Source organism: Gymnogyps californianus, chromosome 6, assembly GCF_018139145.2.
Source record: "Gymnogyps californianus isolate 813 chromosome 6, ASM1813914v2, whole genome shotgun sequence".
NCBI lineage: Eukaryota > Metazoa > Chordata > Aves > Accipitriformes > Cathartidae > Gymnogyps > Gymnogyps californianus.
Genome location: NC_059476.1, coordinates 20,114,817 through 20,135,052, shown reverse-complemented (window position 1 = coordinate 20,135,052; position 20,236 = coordinate 20,114,817). Strand labels below are relative to the sequence as shown.

At 42.1% G+C, this 20,236-nt stretch overlaps 1 protein-coding gene across 1 annotated transcript; it reads left to right on the top strand.

Annotated features, from left to right (window-relative positions):
* The first annotated feature begins 4,436 nt into the window (after positions 1-4,436).
* On the top strand, positions 4,437-19,919 carry FAS (Fas cell surface death receptor). Its single transcript, XM_050899171.1, has 9 exons — positions 4,437-4,479; positions 12,857-13,022; positions 13,608-13,742; positions 15,716-15,827; positions 16,334-16,398; positions 16,770-16,841; positions 16,982-17,055; positions 17,553-17,577; positions 18,700-19,919. Exons 1-9 carry the CDS (start codon positions 4,450-4,452, stop codon positions 19,113-19,115), a joined length of 1,095 nt encoding a protein of 364 aa, XP_050755128.1. The 5' UTR covers positions 4,437-4,449; the 3' UTR covers positions 19,116-19,919.
* The last annotated feature ends 317 nt before the right edge of the window (positions 19,920-20,236 follow it).

Sequence of the window (20,236 nt, the reverse complement as noted above, 5' to 3'; positions counted from 1 at the left end):
ATCTACATTTATGGTAAGGTTATAGTGATTGGCTGTAGGAGCCACCAGGCATCCAGCCAATTTCCTTTTCCAGTCTAAGGAAATGCTCAGTTTGTTTAAAAAATGATTTTTTTCCCTGCTGTGAAGAATGCATTGACGTCATCAAACTGGGTCTGTTGAACAAAAGCATGGATCCAGGGTTGTGTCAAGAAGTTGAACTACAAGAGAAAGGACACACATGTGTTTCAGCTTTCTTTTAGAGTGACAGGGACTATTCCCAATTCTCCTTTATCACCTTCTCCAGAGGAGACCTGCTAGAGGGGACAAGTGACTTGCTACAAGTTTCGGTTTCCACTCTGTTTTGTTCCACTCTGTTTTGTTGTGTTTCCACTCTGTTTTGTTGCTAGTGTGGGGTTTTTTTAGACAAACACTAGCATCTATGGCTCCACAGGCCTGTCTATCAGATCACTATTACTTCTAATGCGAACACGCTGCGAACTCCCTGATCTGATTTGATGTAACACCATGCAGCACCCTTACAAAAAAACCCCACAGGGTGTTCGTAAACCTCTCCGATCACACACTGCTTTCCCACTTCCATGCTGTCATATCAGCTTCTCCACCCACAGAACAGAGTGTTTGGGCCAATACAGTGCTTTGCTACCACATCATCTGATCAACAATCTTTCACTATACCACTAACCCAGGTGATTATAAGTAGTATCTTAGAAAGGGGAAGGGTAACCTCGAATTGTGAGAATCTGGCCATATCACACTGCAACAAAATACCCAATAGTTACAGTGGTTACAGATCATTTCTGGTCCACAAGACCATAGAGCAAAGGGTGCAGCTGGTGAGTGGCGCAAGGTCACCGTTTTAATGTTTCACAGAAGATTTGGAAAACAAAGGGCAAAGCATTCCACCATGAAACTGTACTCAGTAAGAGCTGATGATTTAAGGACTGATGCCACTCCAATCATTTCCCAACAGGGTTATCTGATGCTTGTGACGAGAGTCACAGAACAGAACAGGTTTGAACCAAGGATGAAGGAGATGCAATAGGGCTGTGCGAGTAATGGATTACTCAGTCTAGTACTTGAGCCAAAAGTCAAAATTAGGTTGTTCTGAACATACATGAGGTGGGGGAGAGGCAAAACAGAAAAGCAAAATAAAACAAAACGTAGACAGAAAGTGAAACAAAATGACTCTGCTTTGGGCGCAATTATTAAGTGTTTGAGCTTTATCTTCCTTTCCTTTAAACTTCAGGTTATTTACAAAACATGAATCACATAACAAAACATTTCATTTTAAGTATCTCCAAAACATATATTCTGTATTCTCTCCTATTTTCCTCCTTTTTCAGCCAAATCAAGTTGTCCAAATACAAGAGTTGTGTCTCCCCTAATCCACATCTTAAGGAAAACTTACTGTCTACTAAAAGACAGGGGAATAAGTCAACATATACAAGACAAGAAAATGCAAAGCTAACAGGAAGACAATCATAACTCTTCTCAAATTCAACAGCTCCTACATTTATATTAAGGTATCCCAGTGTAAGTCTTTCGAGCAACAATGATCTTCTAATGTGGACTGTATGTCAAAGGAGAATGTAAGTTTGACGGAATGAACTACTTTGGTTAAGTTACACTACATTAATCTAATTGCCCATTCTTAGTACAAAAGAACTGCTAAATAATTACCAATATGCCAAAACAAATATAAACCAAGTATTTTAAAAAATCCCCACAGTATATTTAAATTTAAAAAATCTGTAACAATTTAACAAAGAAAGTAGTAGTACAAAGCAAGTCAGATCTTATGCTTTCCTCTCCCCTGTTATTTTCCCTCTGGAATATAAATATGGATTCAACATTTTGAGATGAGACCAATACAACGCACAGGCCTCTGGGCCCTCAATCATGTTTTATTTCACCTTGACAAATTTTTCTTCATCTGGACAGACTAATTAAGTTAGCCTTCTGAAAAACTTAGCAATTCATAAGGTCATAATGCCCTGATGGAGTCAGTTTCTCTAGGTGCAAGTAGGCTTCTGGAGAGGGAAGAAAAGTCTTGATGCCAGTTAAGGCATGAATACAGATTCCAACTCGGCTACTCTCAAAGCCAGAACACTGCGGTCACGTGTGTCCAAAATTATTCCTCGTGTGTTTTTGCAGCTACCTCAAATAGAATTTCTTATGACCAGTGCACACACGTGAACATAGAACAACAATAACAAGGAAAAAAAAAAACACCACCAAAACACAAAAATCAAACCAGCACAGTAAATAAATAAAAAACTTCCCTTTAATTCCAAAACCTTACATTTTTAAAGGTGGAATTGCAAAGGAACTAAAAAGTCAGCCTCCTGCGTGTTAAGTGTTCCTGGAGTTTGATTCCACCAGAGTCTGATCCCTCTTTGCATGTTAGGAAAGGTGCAAGGCCATCTGCTGGTAAGAAAAATAGTGCAGCATCTTGTACTCCTGCTTAGCACTCCTCAACTGACACCTGAATTAAGCTTTAGATGAAGGGTGAGTAAAGAAAATAGTCAAGAATGCCACTTTTACCAGCCCAAAAAAGCTGCTACAACCCAAGGAACAGTGCAAAGATGAAAGCACTGGCCTTACAGTGCTCACCAATACCAACTCAGGATAGCCAAACAACAAAAAAAATCCTCGAAACACATTGCTGTCTCTTGGTTTGTATCCATTATATATATTAAAAACCCCCAAACAGCTACAGTTATTAACTACATGAGGTATGACTCCAAGTCATATGCAGACACTATTGTTTTGACAAGAATCTGGTGGCTTCTCAATGCCTCTCAAAGCTCCCTACCAAGACAAAAACACTCCACCGCAAAACAGATATATGCATGCAGTCATCACACCTCCGGGGGGGTGGGGAAGAGCGTAAACCACATGCGCCTAATAGATGTTAGCTACATTAGCAGAAGATACTGGATAATTAGGGCAAGAAGCAAACCGAGGTGTTATTGAATGCTAAGCAATGCCTGCTGAGGGCCCAGCCACATTAGGCTTTGTTTGGACAAACCACAGTCCCCCAAGTGATGAATTTGGAATCGACTCTACTGAGCTTTCGGCTGCAGCAGCCATCCAGATCCGGACAACATTGCTCGCAGTCCCTACTTCACCCCTACCCGCACGCAAATTTCCGCTAAAATTAACAGCCTCGGGTACACACTGATTTGGCTTTGCCCAGTAGGAACTACAGACATGTAACACAGGCATTGCACCCCAGAGAGGTGCCTCTTGTTCGTCATACTCCGTACTGCCACTGGGAAGGCAAAAAGTTGATTGTTAAAGGATACTCCAAAGGCAGCATCTCTAAAAATGTGTCAGCAGTACATTTCGTTTTATCCGGAAGTGGTTAAAAAGCCTGAAATATTTAAAACAGTAGCTATTTTTTGATGATGTTATGAGCCCAGCTTATCTGTATGGCAGCCAAGAGCCATACCAGCAGAAAATCTGAAGGGTTTCTGAAAATCTGAGTCATAAACCACCGAAAAATGGTGTTTAAAATGAAAATGCCAGCTCAATTGCAACCATGATCTTCCCAAGGAAATGGCATCATGTCAAAGCCTGAAAGATCAGAACACGTATCGATAATTGACACCATCATGTTATTTCTAACACTATGAAGGAGGCCAGACCACCAGCATTTCAAACCACGCAAAGGTTGCAGGAAAAGCACAAGGACTGACTGGAAATAGCTACAAAACAGAAGTCACAGGCTTGAGAAATCCTTTCAATAGGACAGCAAAAGGCCGTACCCTCTGCTGCAGTGAATTTAGCCTATTCTGAATGGCTGCTCCACTCCTACGGATTCAGGACTCCCTGCCCCAAGCCTGTCCTTACCAATATTGCAAAACTGGAGTTGCTGCCCTTGGTGGCGAGGCAATTGCTCTACCCAGCAGTTGCAGCACACGAAGCAAATGCCTCACGCCCAGCCCAAAGCCTGTTGGCATTTTGCTTCGTGACCTCAGGGCCGTGCCTGGCATCCACAAGCTGCCAAGCGGGTGCACCCGACGCCATACAGCCCAAACGCTTAAGATCCCCGTGGAGAGCGTGGTGCCCACGACAGCCAGAAGCAGCCGGCGTGCCCTTGCCTCCCTTCCACGGAGGGGAGCTCAGCGCAGAGAGCAGGGGGCTGCCCGCGGGCAGAACTGCCCGTCCCGGCCCTGCGGGGTCATCCGGGGGCGGAAGGCCCTGCCCGGGGCTGGCTCCCCACAGCGCAGGCACCTGCGGGCAGGGCGGGGAAGAGGCAGCTCTGCCCGCTCCCGGCCGCCGGCCCCTCCGCGCCTCCCCCGGCGCCGGGCCGGGGGCGGGCCCGCGCCGTGTTTACCCATGGGAGGAGCCGAGGGCGGGCAGGAGCAGGCTACCGGCCGCCGTGGTGGGACGGGCCGCTTTCGCTTTGCCGGAGGGTGCGGGACAGCGCTGGGCAGCGGCGGCATGGCCCGGGCACTCCTTCCCCTGCTCCTCGTAAGTGTGTGCCCGAGCGGGTGAGCGGGGCGGGCGCCCGGGAGCCGGGCGGGGCGGGCGGCGGAGCCCGGGCGGCGGCGGCGGCGGCCCGGGCTGGCGCTCGGCAGCAGGGCGGCCGGCGGCGGGGACAGCCCCGGCCGGGGACAGCCGTAGCCGGGCGGGGACGCGGGGTGCTGCGGGGTGCTGCGGCAGGCGATGCCAGAAGCGCTGCCTGGTTTCTGATCGCCGCCGACCGCAACAAACTTTTTTTCGAGATTTCAGCTAATTCATTTAGGCGATCATCCCCCCCCCCCCCCCCCCCCTTTAAAAAAACCACCTTCAAGTTCAGGCACTTTATGATTTTACAGTCACTTCTGAGGGTGCTAGGTGAAGGGAAGTGGGCGTTGTGGACAAGCGGACGGAAAGAAAAGGGGGATGGATGCAGGTGGCTGTCAGATAGCTGCGGGGGGACCCAGGGACAGCTGGTGCTGGCCTTGGTCCGCAGCCACCCATACCCAGCCAGAGATGCTGGCGAGGCAGGTTCAGCATCCGTGCATAGACAGCACAGTTAGATCTGTGGCTGGGTATTTGCCCGGGCAAAGACCACATTAGTGAAAGCTGACTTGCACTGCAGCTCAGGGATCCATAACAAAGTGATCTGGTAAAGCAACATAAAAGTGAATACCTGTGGCGGAGGAGTTTTGAACCACTACTGATAGTGACCCAGGAAAAGCTAGAGAAATACTCCAAAGTCCAGTGGCATGAAGCGCAGTGTTTACTGGAAGTAGTGGGGCAGGGCCTTCCTTTCTTGCCTTAATCATCCCCTAAGCACAGTATGAGTCTCTGCAGCTTCAGAGCTTAGGTCGTGTCTAACTGTCATCAGTAAAGTTACTTTTGCCAACACTCATTTTGAAGGGCTACTGTCAACAAGGAAGGTAAGGAAGTGTTTCAGGGTCTGCAGCACAGGGATCTCCACTGGTACAGGTGCATTAGGCCAACGAGCTGCAGTGGCAGCAAGCTCCTGGGCAGGAGACCGAGGCAGATGCACTGGCTCTGCCGGCGCTCTGGCAGAGCTGCCCCGAGGCAGCCCTGCTCTGAGAGCCCAGCGGTAGGATAGTGGGGATCTGGCAGGTGGCAGTAAGCCCTGCTGCATAGCAGAGCCGTGACCTGCTTGGAAGCGTGGATGCGATATACGTTGCTTCCCCAACCCCAATTCTCACCTATTTCAGAGAGAACTCACTGGAGTTCACATTCAAAATCTCTTCACAGTGTGGTTACATTGCTAATGAATGCAGTTTGCTTTGGGGTTGGGCAGGCTAAAATCAGATGTTAAGGTAAAAACTACTCAAATTCTGATCTGATTTACTATGTAACAGGTAGTAAACTATTTAAAGTGATTCAGAGGGTTATATCCATGCCCCTGCACAAAGCACCAGAGCGTAGTTAAATACAAAGAAGGATTTTCATCTGCTGACAGAAGTGTGTACTATCTATTCCTATATAGGAGCAGCAAACAACTGGCAGAAATGTCAGTCTAGCTTAGTATCTTGGAACTATTCAGAATATAAATTAAGATTAAAAAAATACTTTCTCTTATCACATTGCTCCCAGAGAATAAATATAATTTCTATTCCTATTTTCCACTTGTTTCCAAATTTCAGTAGCCCTTAGAAAGACTGTAGTACTCCCACATACTTTCTATTTTTAAAAAATTATGGTGGTTTTTTTTTATTAGCATGTTGTTCCACAACTTATAAATCAGTAAACCTGGGCAGTATTTGACATACTAATTTGATTAAACCAGAACATGAAAGTAGTTTGTTCAATGAGACCTCAATTTTGCAAGGAACTCTCATGTTGCACTAAAGTAGAAGCAGTTGCAGGGATAGTCATGTAAAATAGCAATGGCCTACGTCGTTAGAAAACATCTAACTTTACCCTGTAACAAGCCGCAAAACCACATACCACTCTAAAAGAGACACACTCTAAAGCAATAGGCCATCTTAAGAGAGTGAAGTATTATCTAAATATTTTATAATTATCTGATATGACTACAGAGCAGGCAGTTTTCTGGAAATTTAGAAGACATACCTTTGAAAAAAGGACTCCTACATTACCGCACTGACCCTTCTTTCTCATTTCCCAGACAACTAATGCACACATTTAAATGTATATGTATAAACAGCCATAAAGTCATGGGATGACCCAAGACTCAAGTGAAAAGTATAAGGGCCCCAATTCTGGAAACATGTGTCTGCTCACTTTTCCACAGTTAACGGCCTTTATCTTTGAGGCAACTCACTGAACAAAGAGAAAGTGCCAACAAGAAAACTGTATTGTGTTACAAAAGGAAAACGGGGAAGAGTTACTAAATTTCTACGCTGTCCAGCTCTTATTCATTCTTAGCCACAACATCATCAAAGTGAGGTGGGAGCTGTTAATATTGCTCCGACTCTCCCAAATTGTATAGTATTTATTAGGTGTTCACTAGTACAGTACTCCTATGTCCTGGTTTCAGCCGGGACAGAGTTAACTCTCTTCCTAGTAGCTGGTACAGTGCTGTGTTTTGGATTTAGTGTGAGAATGATGTTGATAACACTCTGATGTTTTAGTTGTTGCTAAGTAGCGCTTATCTTAAGCCAAGGACTTTTCAGTCTCCCATGCTCTGCCAGCAAGCAGGTGTGCAAGAAGCTGGGAGGGAGCAGAGCCGGGGCAGCTGACCTGAACTAGCCAAAGGGGTATTCCATACCATGGAACGTCATGCCCAGTATATAAGCAGGGGGGGAGTTGGCCAGGAGGCGCGGATTGCGGCTCAGGAACTAACTGGGCATCGGTGAGCGGGTGGTAAGCAATTGCATTGTGCATCACTGGTTTTTTCCTTCTCCCCCCCCCTTCCTTTTTTGTTGCATTCCTTTTCATTACTATTATTATTATATTTCATTATTACTATTGTTAGTATTATATTTTACTTTAGTTATTAAACTGTTCTTATCTCAACCCACGAGTTTTACTTTTTTTTTTCCTTTGCTTTCCTCCTCCTCACCCCACTGGGAGGGGGAGGGGGAAATGGCTGCGTGGTGCTTAGTTGCTGACTGGGGTTAAACCACGACATCCTAAAAACCAAAATTAAAAAAAAAAAAAAACCCAACAAAAAAAAAAAACAAGATGACCAACCGTACAACCCCTACCCCCCCAATATATTGCCATAATTTGCATGTGAGTCAGCTGAGACGTGAAATAGTAATGGATTGAATTTGGACAGTGACTATTTTAATACACTGGACAGTAACCAAGGCTGCTTACTCTCACAGGCACTGAACTCATGCATCTCACTTGAAATTTAAGAAGCTCAGGATGCCTCTAGTTGCGGGGAAATACCAACTCCCTTTGCTGGGCTTCAGAAAATGGAACTGGATTCTTTTTGTCCTTCTCATAAAAGCTTTTAGAACACGAAGTACTATTTTTAGTGGTTATTTTGGCACTATCGACTTCTGCTTTGGTGGGGGAAAAAAAAAAGAGATGGGGAAAAATGATACTGGAGATATTGGAAGCAGAAATTACTTATCATAGTAAAAGAACTGGAGTAGAGAATCCACTTAACAAGCAGTGTGAATTTACTTACTCTTTGAAAAACCCATCCTGACAGGGTTAATGCAAGGGAGATTAATTACATAGAAAACTGTATTAAAATGGAGCTAACTCTAGCAACCATTTGTCAAAAGTACCAGAAGCAAATCAAAACTCAGAAAATGAATTAAAGTTTTTCTCAGCTCCCACTAGGCAAAAAAAGCAAGAAAAATCCCCCCCCTCCCCCTTTTTTTAACACTTAGAAAGCCCCTGATGAGCTCATGCATGTTGCCCCATGTAACAAGTGTGGAGTGGAAAAAAAAGGCCACCAAGTTCTGAAGGCATGAGCCTTCTCACCCATAGGCATCTATGGATTAGAAATGGGAGAAGTGGTTCACTGAAAATAAAACGTATTATAAAGATAACAGGAGAAAGCAGAGACAATTTTTTTCTCAGGGTTAAAAGTTGTAAAGCTTTAAAAAGTCCTGTATGCAAATAACACGTTCACACACTTCCAAAGCTGAGATTACAAGCCCATAAGGTAGGTCTGCTAAAACTTTTCAGCTGAAGGAAGGTGACCCGTTACGAAGAATACTCTGATGCAGGAAGAATCGGAGGCCTGAGAATCCCAAAATGACACGAGTTTTCAAAGAAACTAAAGTTCTTGTCACTCTGTCCTGGGAACACAGATGAAAACAGGTTTTATAAGTTTCCTTAGCAGATACCTGTTGGTGAAAGCATTTTGGAGAACTCTGCAGGAGTGAAGGAGAGGGAGGAGGTAGAAAGCTCTCTTAAATGCCTGGGCAATGCAAAAGGAGAGAAACCAAAAAATTTGGGCTCATGATAATTTTTATGGATTCTGCTAAGGTTAGCTGTCCCTGATTGATTGATTTTATTCCCATTGACTGCTTAACTCAATCTAAGTCTTCAGTTTAGATATGACAACTATTTTTTAGGTTAAGATGAGAAAGGTAGAGGAGAGCCTTTGTGAGTCATTTTAGGCTGAAAACATACAGCTGCTGTTTGAATGTACACATCATAAAAAAGCCCCTAAAGTGCTTCCTTTCCGCTATTAGCGCTCACTGCTCAGTGACAACAAGGAAAGCAATTAAGGTGTGTGCAGGAAGCTAAATGACTATTGACTTTTTTTTCCTGTAAGACACACCAAAATTTTTATATAGCAAACGTATTGCTTTTAAGAGGGTGCAAATCCAGGAGTAGAAAACAAGTTTGAAAAAATTAGGGCGTTGCTTTGAAAAATCTCCACAGTTTTCTCATTATTCCTTGTACGGGAAGGCGGTGTAAGATGTCCCTGCAAGCAGAACCAATGTAGGTGTTCAGTGTTGCTTAAATGTCAATTCTGAGAAGTGATCTCCACTTCTTGTAAGTGTACCAGGAAGTTCATCTCTGTGAGTGACAGCGGAGGGCTTCCATCAAAAAGTGTTATATTTTTCTGTCCCCCCTCACGAGCATAGCTCGTTTGTATAAAAGCATAAGCAAGAAGCGGAGAGGTTTGTTCACGTGAGGGAAGGCTGTGTCTGTGCACGCACTGTGATTGTAGGCGTTCAGTAAACACACAAAAAAAATCAGCTAAGTTTTACTGATATTAGTCATTTAGAAAGATGTTTTCTTCTTTCATTATATCCCATTTTCTGCACGACTCTCTGGAAGTTTTCTTTCTTTGTGTGTGCTCTGTGCTTTGCCAGTGCCAGTCAGTTTCTCTGCTGTGCCCAGGTACTGTTTGTGGGTGCGTTAGGGTAATCTTCACTCTCCCTTCTTCTCTTTACTGTTGCCCAGGGTCTTTTTTTTTTTCCCCTCAGAAAAATGGCTTGACTTCTCTGGTCTAAAAAGGGGAGACTTGGGTGCCGAAAGCAGGACGCAGGGTGTCGCTGTGGGTGCAGAGCTTCGCCAGGTGCGGCTGTGAGGGCAGGTGAGGAGGAGGGAGCCGGGCCCTCGCAGCGGGGCGAGCGCCGTGGAGCCGGGGCAGGTTCGTCAGAGCATCAGCTGTGGCGTTGGAGTGCAGCAGGGAGCGGGCGCTGAGTCACAGTTCCTCCATCAGCATGGGGAGATGAAGGAGTCATTTTCCTACCAACTTCCTCATACCACGAGCGGCATTTGCGTTGGCCTGTCATGCACCCCACCCGCGCCACCTGCCTTCAGGGCTGGAAGCCTTCTGGCTCCATCGGCTTTCCTGGGGTGGCCAAAGATCCATCGTGCTGCCTCAGGGCCTCCCCGCCCCGGCGACTGCCTCGCTTCCAGACCCTTCTGCTGGCCGAGGCCTCATGCCAGGCAGGCCGGTCAGGGTGTCACAATCCTCCCGCTCTGAGAGCCGGGGCAGTGCATGTCCCCCCGGTGTTGTCCTGTGACCGTCCCCTCCCTCGGCCCAGTCCGACACGTGGCAGAGGAGCAACAGAGGAGCAGGACTTCACCCTGCATCAGGGAAAGCCAAACCAGACTGGACATACGTCCCTGACTACATTTTAGTAATTATTTTTTAATCGGACTTTCTATCCCAGTTTTTAGTAAGACGGTTCCCCCAGGCAAAAGGAAAACAAATCACGCTAATTTGGCACATCCATTTGACAGCTTCTGTTAAGGCCTTACATTAACATTTTAACATCATTACACTGGGATTTGGAGAAGAGCACCCTCAAAGCTTTGGCAGCAAAGGAGGAGAGTCAGAGCACTGAACAGGGGAAGTGACGGGCTGAGCGTCCATACCCACAGTTTCTCAAGTGCTAACCTTTTTTAGCAGCTGAAGCTTCTCTTCCAGGTGCAAAGAAAGGCCTTCTTAATTTCAGTCTAGTAACTAATATTATATAAATTTTAAAACAGATGGCTGCTAAGGAAAGAAAATGCTTTTCACCTTCCCATCTTTGAACAGACTAGAGGATCAAAAGAAGTGGCTACTTGTAGAAGTTAGCAGTGGTCATTGGTTACTTCAATTAATTAGCCACAGATGACACTTCCTTCACTTGAGAGCCCAGTTTGAAATCCAAACCTATTTTTCAGTAGGTTAATATTTAAGATAATTAAAGAGTTTTCTGCATCTAACTAAAGTTACAGTCAGCATCCAAGCAGTTTCACACAAAATCATGAAGATTGAATTAATCAGCCATTAAATATCACCCTCTGGCAGGAAAAAAATGTAACAATAAAAATAACCAGTCCTCAAATTATTAGAGAATTCCTTAAATATGTATGTCCTTTGTTGTTAGCATTAACAGATACAGTCAAATTTATATTAAGCTGCAATTCAAAAGTGTTTGAGGATAACCAACCATTCAGAATTAACCTCTTTCAAATATCCAAGACAAAATTAAAAATAAATTATTCTAGTCACGGTGTTTTGCATGCTGATTTAAAATGTGAGTGAATCTGTGATCCGTAGGACTTTTAGTCCATGCAGTGCACCATTGGTGTGACGATTTGGCAGTTTCTTTGTATCGCACCTCATTCCCCACTAATCCCCTTTCTGAAAAAGGTACCCTCCCGCCCCTCTCCTTCACAACTTGTTCTTGCATTTTGCCAAGGACAATAGTATTGCTCCATTTCTTCCCAAGCATCATTTTCCCCCTTCCTCAGTATCCCTCACAGTGTATATCTGAGTCTCTTGTGAAGTACAAAACAATTTTTTTTAAATTAAAGAGGAGCAAGAACAGTGAATATAGAGCTCAGCTTAGGTGTTAAGACTTCAAACTCTTCAAGACAAGGACCATCTTAATTTTTTCTGTTACAGCTCCACACAGATAGTTAGTAACACACAAGTAAAATAAATCATGAAAATGTTCAAACCACTCCAAACTATCAGCAGAAACTGGGTTAAGTAAAGGTAGGCTGTCCTGCATAATAATCTTTTTAGGAGGGAATCTAGTTATCCAGCCAACAAGCATTACATAGCTCCATTATATAGAGATCTCATACTTAGTGCATGCAAAGTACATACAGAATTCCTCACAAACCATTGCCAAGAGGAAGGCAAACTGTAGCAGATCTATCCTTCTCATTTTCCCGCCTTACTCCCAAAATAGAAAAAACGAAGGGTTTGGCCTCTGGTCCACAGTGCTTTCTTATTATCATGAAAAGAGGCAGGACAGTGACGGCTAGTAAAGTTACTACTAACAGGAAAAAAATTAAAAAAACAAGAACTATGCAATTTAACTTGACAGTGCATTCAAAGAAATGGATCAGGGTGTAAATTAATTTGAAAGGAGAGTGATACTTCTTTCAGGCATATATAGGCATCGTGTATTAAGGAGAAAAATAATTGAATTGGAAAACAAAGTGAGAACAAGATCATTTTAGAAATAAGGTATTTTTGGCTGAGATTAAAACAGTCTTTTTTTTTTTCTTCAAAGATGCATTAACACTGTTTAGTTTGCAAGCAACAGTTGGGAGGCAAGAAATTAAGAAAGATATCATTTAAATTAAGGAAGTTCTGTATGGAAGATTATTATTACTGGCTAAGAAAGGGCAGATTTAGGCACAGTGATCTGAGGCAGAGAAAGCTCTTCAAGAAAATAATGGGAGTTCCATTGCTTTGCACTATAATTAGGCATATGAGGTCATCTGTTACAACTCAAATGTATGCGCCTGTTCTCAAGCTTTAATGTTCAAACGATCAGTACCTGTAGTGGCAGGGTTGATAGCATTAAATCTAATATGTGTCCTTATTGTCCATTAACTCTTCTGAAGCAATGGACAACTTTAATAATGGGATGAATATCAATCTTTAGCAAAAGTAACGGTACCGATGTAACTGTGCTAGTAGTAAAACACGCCTCCAGTCCTTGACAGTTTTTTTGTATAACTTTCTGTTCTTCTCTCCTAGGTGGTTGTCTTAATTATTGAAACACAGTGCAAAAATGATACTGAAGCTCTAATACACATAGCGTACAATAAATTAATTACAAGGAGGATCATTGCTAAGAGGGAAATTAAGTGTAATCGGGATGAATACAATTTAGGTGTTCAGTGTTGCAAGAAATGTAAACGTGGTGAGTATCATACTAAGACTGTGTCGAAAAGTCATTAAGAGTGGAAACCACAACATGCACAATTGCTTTCTGCTGGGATAGCTAAGTGGCATGCTGTGGTTTCCTGGATGCAGTGCTTCATTCTAGCTATATCTTTCTCTATTACAGGACATCAGACACTTCAAAAGCATTTCTTGAGCTCAGTGCACCAATAACTTTTCACTACAGATAGTAGTTCTTACATAACATGCTTGTCACAAAAGAGCCAAGAATTACATACACATCTTTGAAAAAGGTTAAAGTGCAAGCACAGGCTTTTGCCTACAAGACTCCATATATTCATGGGTTTTCCAATTTTGCATGTACAGTTTTGTTCAGTGTGTTCTCCTTCAGTCCTAAATTGGAGGAAGAGGGGGGATAATCAGGTCTTATGTATACTGCATTCCTGAAGAGCATGTATGTATGTGTAAAGAATATAGATTCTGTCCATATATGTAAATCAAAAAGTATTAGGGATTAAAAAGAAAGTCTGACATGGGTCTTCGAGCTCATGGCTTCTGTCCAAAGGTATTGCAAATCTTAATTCTTGTTTTTCTGTCTCTACAGGTTTTGTTAAAAATATCAGCTGCCCAACAAATACTAGCAAACACTGTGTTCCATGTGAAAATGGAAAGGAGTACATAGATCACGTCAATGATTTGGAGAAGTGTTTGAGATGCTATTCATGTGACAGCATATTCGGTACGTCTGTAGAAATAGGAACTCTAGCAATGAGTCTTTTTTGATACAGGATTTGACTGAAAAGTCTCCACAATCCCTGAATAGTGGGTAGCATGCAGACGAAAATGTTTTAGTGGTAGTACATGAAGGAATTTATGACAAAGTTATAAGTTTATCCTCCAGTTCCCTTCTGTCAGGCACAGAGTAGGAAGAAGAACAAGCTATGTTGGTCCATTATTTCTCCTTATATCTGCCTTTGGTCAGCCAAAGCAGTCCTTGCAAAGCAGACCCTATACAAACTGGTTAGAGTCAAGGAAGAAAAGCTCTCTCCTTCACCCTCTATTTGAAAGAAGAGGGGTGTTGTAAGAAGCAGGGATGGGAGAATTCCTAATGGTTTCTTTTGTAGTCTTTAATGTAATTACTAATATTATTTAAAATTGCTGGAGGCGATAGAGTGATGTCTTTTATACATTCAAGATGCTGTGTGGGATACAGGGTCAAACTATGAGACTACGAGGCATGCCCTACTGGGTCAGACCAGTGGTCCACCTACCCCAGTATTCTGCGTTCAGCAGTGGAGGCAAGACATGCTCTTTAGAGAAAACACAAACAAACCTGTCTGCTTTCTGTGGTCTGTTTCCTGTAAAGTCTACTAGCATCCATGGTTGTGGGAAAGGACGTTAGAAGGTCCATCCCTACCTAATCATTATAGTATCTATTTATGAGCCCTTTGTGCATGAACCTGCTGGGGGACACCAGGTTCCAGAAATTCACTACCTGTTGCATAAATACCCATCATAGATTATTATTTTTTAAATCCATTAAACTGATGTCCCACCAGTTCCACCAGGTGTCCTGTAGTTCTAGTATACTTGGATTTAGGGAATGGTAGTTCTGCATTCCTCATATCTAAAATCGAGTTTGGCGAGCAGAGAAACAGCTCTTAACTCCGATATGGTTGTACTCAGATCACCTGCTGGAATATCAATCTTTAGTGCTTCCCCCTTCCTATACCACCTCCGTATGCATAGAAAATTTTCCTCTCATTAGCTACTATAATAAAACAATTCAGTATTTTGTACAGTGCCACAAAGGAAACTACTAGTTAAACTGAAGGGGAGAAAAAGTGTAATGGAATGACTAGTCACATTATCCCATGGACAATAATGTAGTTGAAGAGAAGTCAGTAGAAAACATTAGGTAGGAGGAAAATTACCACTCAAGTTCCATGAGAACCATTCTTAGGATCATACATGTTCGATATTTCCATGAATGGCTTCAGCACTGGTTTCACAGTAGAGCTTCATCAAATTTGGAAAGATAACATGGTTTCCTGTTACAGCAGGGCACTGAATGTGATAACTCAAATTCCCTTCTATTCCTATATACCTATAAAAATAGCTTTCATAGTAGGTAGATACTTACAGTAATTTTTAATGCAGAAATAATTTTTCATAGATGGAGATAGCTTCATCATATACACTGAGGGTAGGAGAAAATTAATTCACTTGTCTTGATACTTAAGCAGGGAATATGTTAACTAAAAAGAGAGAGTGGAATTCCTCACCATTGGAGGTCCTCAAGAAGAGATAAAATTTGTCTGTCAGGAAGAGTAAAAAACCTGTCTCTGACATCGAGCAGGGAGATGGGCTACGTGATCTTCCAAGTTTCCTTCTGGCTTTACACTTCTGAATGGGAAAAAGAAGCTGCAACTTTTGGCAGTGCCAAATGAGTCCTCTTCTAGCAAGTACTTTGTCGTGTGATCAGTTTTTTGAGCTCTTGGCCAGCAGAGGTCTCTTTGCCATCTCTGTATTTCCAGTACTCTGTCAGCAGGGCTCCTTATAAAAGCTATGTTGTTCTTACAATTAAGCCTCACCAGTGCCAGCAGTGGTAGAGCTAAAAGCACGTAAGTCTGAGGACAAGAGCATGTGAGCAGAGGCCTGCTTTTAAGGCCTACTTTTTCAAACTAACAAACTTCAAGAAATTTCTTTTAGGTTTGGAGGTTGCAAAGAACTGTACGCCAGCACAGAACACGGAATGCACCTGTGCAAAGAACCATTTTTGTAATTCTTCTGTGCCATGTAGGCATTGCGATCCATGTACCATGTAAGTTTATGCCTTCATTGTTAAATATGAAATTGTTAATATCGTATGTTACCACACTTTTTTCCAGCCAGTTTCAAGACAGAGGCTAAGGTAATGTATAACCTGAGGGAAAACATACTAGTTTTCCTTTGCACTTAGCTTGTTGAGCTGACTTGGCTCAGTCAACTTAACTTGCATCCATGCAGGCTTTCCAAAGGCATGCAGAAGAACTTGTATACATCCGCCTAGTCCGTATATACTTTTCAAAAAAACGTAATGAACTATCTGAGCTTTCCTGTTGTCTTTGTGTGATCTACTGTTACATCTAGAAAATCATTTCCACACCTTTTTCCACTCCCATACCTTTCTATACCATTTTCATACCTATTAAATTCCAAACTCCAACATCTTGATATATGAAATATTTAGCTGATAAAAAGAGTTAGAAGATTTTGATTTGCTCTCTTGACAGAGTTTATAAAGAGAGAAACAAATCCCATAATAATTTTTGTTCATGTTTTCTGCAGATGTGAAAGTGGCGTAATTGAAAAACAATGTACTTCAACTTCTGACACTGTGTGCGGAATGAAAGGTACCATTTTAAAACCTAGCATGGTCTAGCATCTGCTATATTTTGAGAGGCTATTGCAATTCCACTGTTCTACACAATGGCCCATAGCGATTCCTGACAGCTAAGGGCATCATTCTGCTGGGCCCTGTACTGACCTGCGGAGCATGATTGCTCTTTTCCCTTGATCACTGTGCATGTATGAGCTATTACTCCCTTTTAGGGGCGACTCATGATAGGTAAGACTTTAACAAAGAGGTAGCTTCTGCCATTAGGAGACAACAGAAGGGTTTTTATAATCTGATGCAATCTTGTTTAAGATTTAGAGTGTGTTGCTGTATCGCATTTCTTGACTTAACTTTCATGTAATGTTTCCGATGTTCCAACATAAACAGGAACGGCATGGTGGATCGCTGCTTTGATAATTGTGATAGCACTACTAGGAACAGCTGGAGCAATACTCTGGTGTAAGTGATTGCCCATTTCTTATTCCTATCATACTCTGAATAAGATATTCAGCTGCTTACTCAGATGTAATTTTATATTCTTGGAGTCCAGAGGAGAGATATACTCTGTCCTGGATTTTAAAAATGCTTTTTTGTTTCAGACAAGAGAAAACGGAAGGGTCGTACTAGCAAGGAGAACCTAGGTGAAGTAGTCCCCAAAACAGAAGGGTCTTATGTAAGTATTGTTGCTTAGATCACAAAAAACTCAGCTTCATGCAAGGAACTTTGTTCCATGTAAATTACACTGGGACTCCCCAAGCATGGGCATGCATCTCTTCTATGACATGAATGAAGTAAATTTCACCATGAGGACTCTTTTGGGAGAAGTAAGAGAAACCTTGTATTATTTCTTAAGGATTTGTTGACATGCTTCCTAAGTTACATGACCAAGAGCAAAACTTGGTAAATCATTAGGCCTCCACTGACCCAGGGTACCTGTCCCCATGCATGCTTTTAGGCAATAGCAATTGTGAGGTGATTCCCCGAGCTTACCCAAGTCAAAAGCGGTCTGTCTGTCCAATCTGATTCCCTCGCTCATAAAACAGGGGAATCATGGAGAAAACTAAGAGAAAATTACAGAGGTCAAGTGTCATGACGTGTTTATCCTCTTATACAAGGTTAGTGTTTTACAAAATTTGTTTCTACTCATTTCTCTCTTGCTTCTCTTTTCAGGAGAGTGTACCTCTCATATATACAGGTAAGAGACAAGTAATTTCTCAAGATTCAGTAAAAGAAAAAAAATACAGACGTGTATATCCTACATTAAAAAAAGGGTATTTTTATGTAGACTTTTGTCCCGGCTTCGGCTGGGATAGAGTTAATTCTCTTCTTAGTAGCTGGTACAGTGCTGTGGTTTGGATTTAGTGTGAGAATAACGTTGACAACACACTGATGTTTTAGTTGTTGCTAAGTAGTGCTTATCCAAAGTTAAGGACTTTTCAGTTTCCCATGCTCTGCCAGCAAGCAGGTGTGCAAGAAGCTGGGAGGGAGCAGAGCCGGGGCAGCTGACCCAAACTAGCCAAAGGGGTATTCCATACCATGAAACATCATGCCCAGTGTATAAACTGGGGGGAAACTGTCCAGCCAAAACCAGGACACTTTGCCACTGCCTAGAGCTGTCATTCTAGCACAACAGTGAACACTTATTAAAGAAATGCCAGTTCATATTGTGCTTATTAAGGCATTTAGTGGTATCATGAAAGTTTTGCCTCAGGAGGCATTTCTGTTGTATAGGAAGCAACTACTAATTGACAACGGGTGAATTCCTGTTCTGCATGTGGTACAGACACTAGGAGGCAGCAGGCTGGATTTCTAGAATCACAGATAATGACGATAATGGCGTAGTCCCACACCCAGCAGTGGGATCGCAGAAACACAAACCTACCTTATGTTCAAGGGCAAAGCCACAGTAGTAACACACAATATGAAAAGAACATAAGCTCCAAGGCTGTATCACGACAAAAGACCTGTCCTGTTCCAGGACCTTTCCCAACACTATTTTGAGCAAAACAGGTACATGAGGGATGACCAGACTTTAATGATAGAGAAGAATAGGTTACAGAGGGAACTGAGATTCTATTTCAAGAGGTAGAAAGCAATATGGATGCAACCCTAAATATTTGAATTACCTAGCATTTGGTAGGGACATGTAAAAGCAGACCCACTATATATTGTAAAAAATCACATATACAACATACTGAGTCATGAATACCTGAAACTTAATCTGTTTTGGATAGGAAAAGTATCAACTCTGAGCACAGGTGATAAAAAACAGTAAGATATAAGTGCCAAGAGCATTAATTTCCTTTTATGCTTCTAGATGTTGACCTGAGCAGCCATGTTGCTGGTATTGTGGAGGAGATGACACTCCAACAAGTCAAGACATTTGTTCGTTTTCACAAAGTACCAGAACCTGTCATAGATCAAATTCTTCGGGATTATTTTAGTGATACATCTGAACAGAAGATTAAGCTGTTTGAAGTCTGGTACCAAAGACATGGGATAAGAGGAGCCTATGGAACCCTAATAAGCAGCCTGAGAGAGTTTAAAATGTGCACTGCAGCTGATAAAATTGAGGAGAAACTGAAGGCGGCTGTTTCCAGCTGTCAGGAAGGGGGACAGTCTTATAATGATGACGCTGAGCAAAGCAAAACCTGCACTCAGGAAGGTGGAAACTCTTACAATGATAGTGCTGAACTAAGTAAAACCTGTTCTGGTAGTTTGGAAGAGACATAGCACAGAGTCATTTGAAAATTATTTCTGACTGAATTAGTATTTTTCTAATAATATAAATAACAAAGCTTTTAAATGCCATTTTCGTTGGCAGTTCTGATTGATTCAAGGAAGTTATAATATGAACAATGAATAATTATGATTTTTGTAGCAATATTTTTCCTTTTAAAAAAGTTTTAGCTTTTTTTTGGTTGTTAAGAACTGGGAGGAGAAGTTTTATGGCTTATTTACTAAAAGGTACAATATAAGAGTCCAGCTATAGGATTCACTACAAGGAGAAAGAAGAAGTAGTCATTATTTGAAGAAAAGGTTTAGTCTAAATGTGTGGTCCTGCATTACTTAATCAATGTAATGTTTTGCTTACATTAAACTTGTGGGATGTTGCATTTTTCAAAGTGAAAACTCTCATGTTAAGAGTCTATGAAGTATACCAGGAAGAATACTTGAACAAAAAAAATTATATAATATACACCTAATTAATTTTGAATATAGGTGTTGATGTGTAATTAAATTCTGCTCTGTTGTAAATGGGATTTCTGCCTTGTATAAAAGCATATATAGTTTTGTATATGTGTGTGTATTTACATGTGTGTATATATGTGCAAGTTTTCTATGCAAAAGCTCCCAGTGCTAAGTAAAAAATTATTATTTCCCTTGTTCTCTGCAATGATTGCAAGCCTTTTCTAATGTTAAAACCCTTCAAAGAAGCAGGAGCTGAAGCAGCACAGCAGAACCATGATTTTTGGAAGGCAACCTGCAGAAGCTATGAAGTCTTCATAAGCAAGTGTGCAACACTAGCTCTTCTAATGCAGGAACTGATACAATGAAAGCATCATTGTCATTTAAAAAAAAAAAATTCCACATAGTGCATGACTTCTGTCTTTCCTTCTTAGTGTGCAACCTATAGATGTCATTTTTAGGTTTTCTTTTACTCAGGTTAGTAAATCACAAAAAGGGAGATCACTCTCCTGAAAAAAACCACCTTACCTTTCTTCCATCACAGACCGCAGAGGGCTCAGCTCCTAAATTCAAAGAACCAGTAGTCCTGGCTGCTTTGCAGCGAGGCCTTTCCCACGCACACATCCATTTATGCAAAGTCTCACAAAATCTTTCAACAGAAGAGG

Bases quoted from the DNA above. Each gene is read 5' to 3' on its own strand.
- FAS (XM_050899171.1), top strand. From the start codon at position 4,450: ATGGCCCGGGCACTCCTTCCCCTGCTCCTC. The intron at 13,743-15,715 runs GTACGTCTGTAG...AATTTCTTTTAG, and splicing joins TTCATGTGACAGCATATTCG to GTTTGGAGGTTGCAAAGAAC. The intron at 16,842-16,981 runs GTAAGTGATTGC...TTTTTGTTTCAG, and splicing joins AGCTGGAGCAATACTCTGGT to ACAAGAGAAAACGGAAGGGT.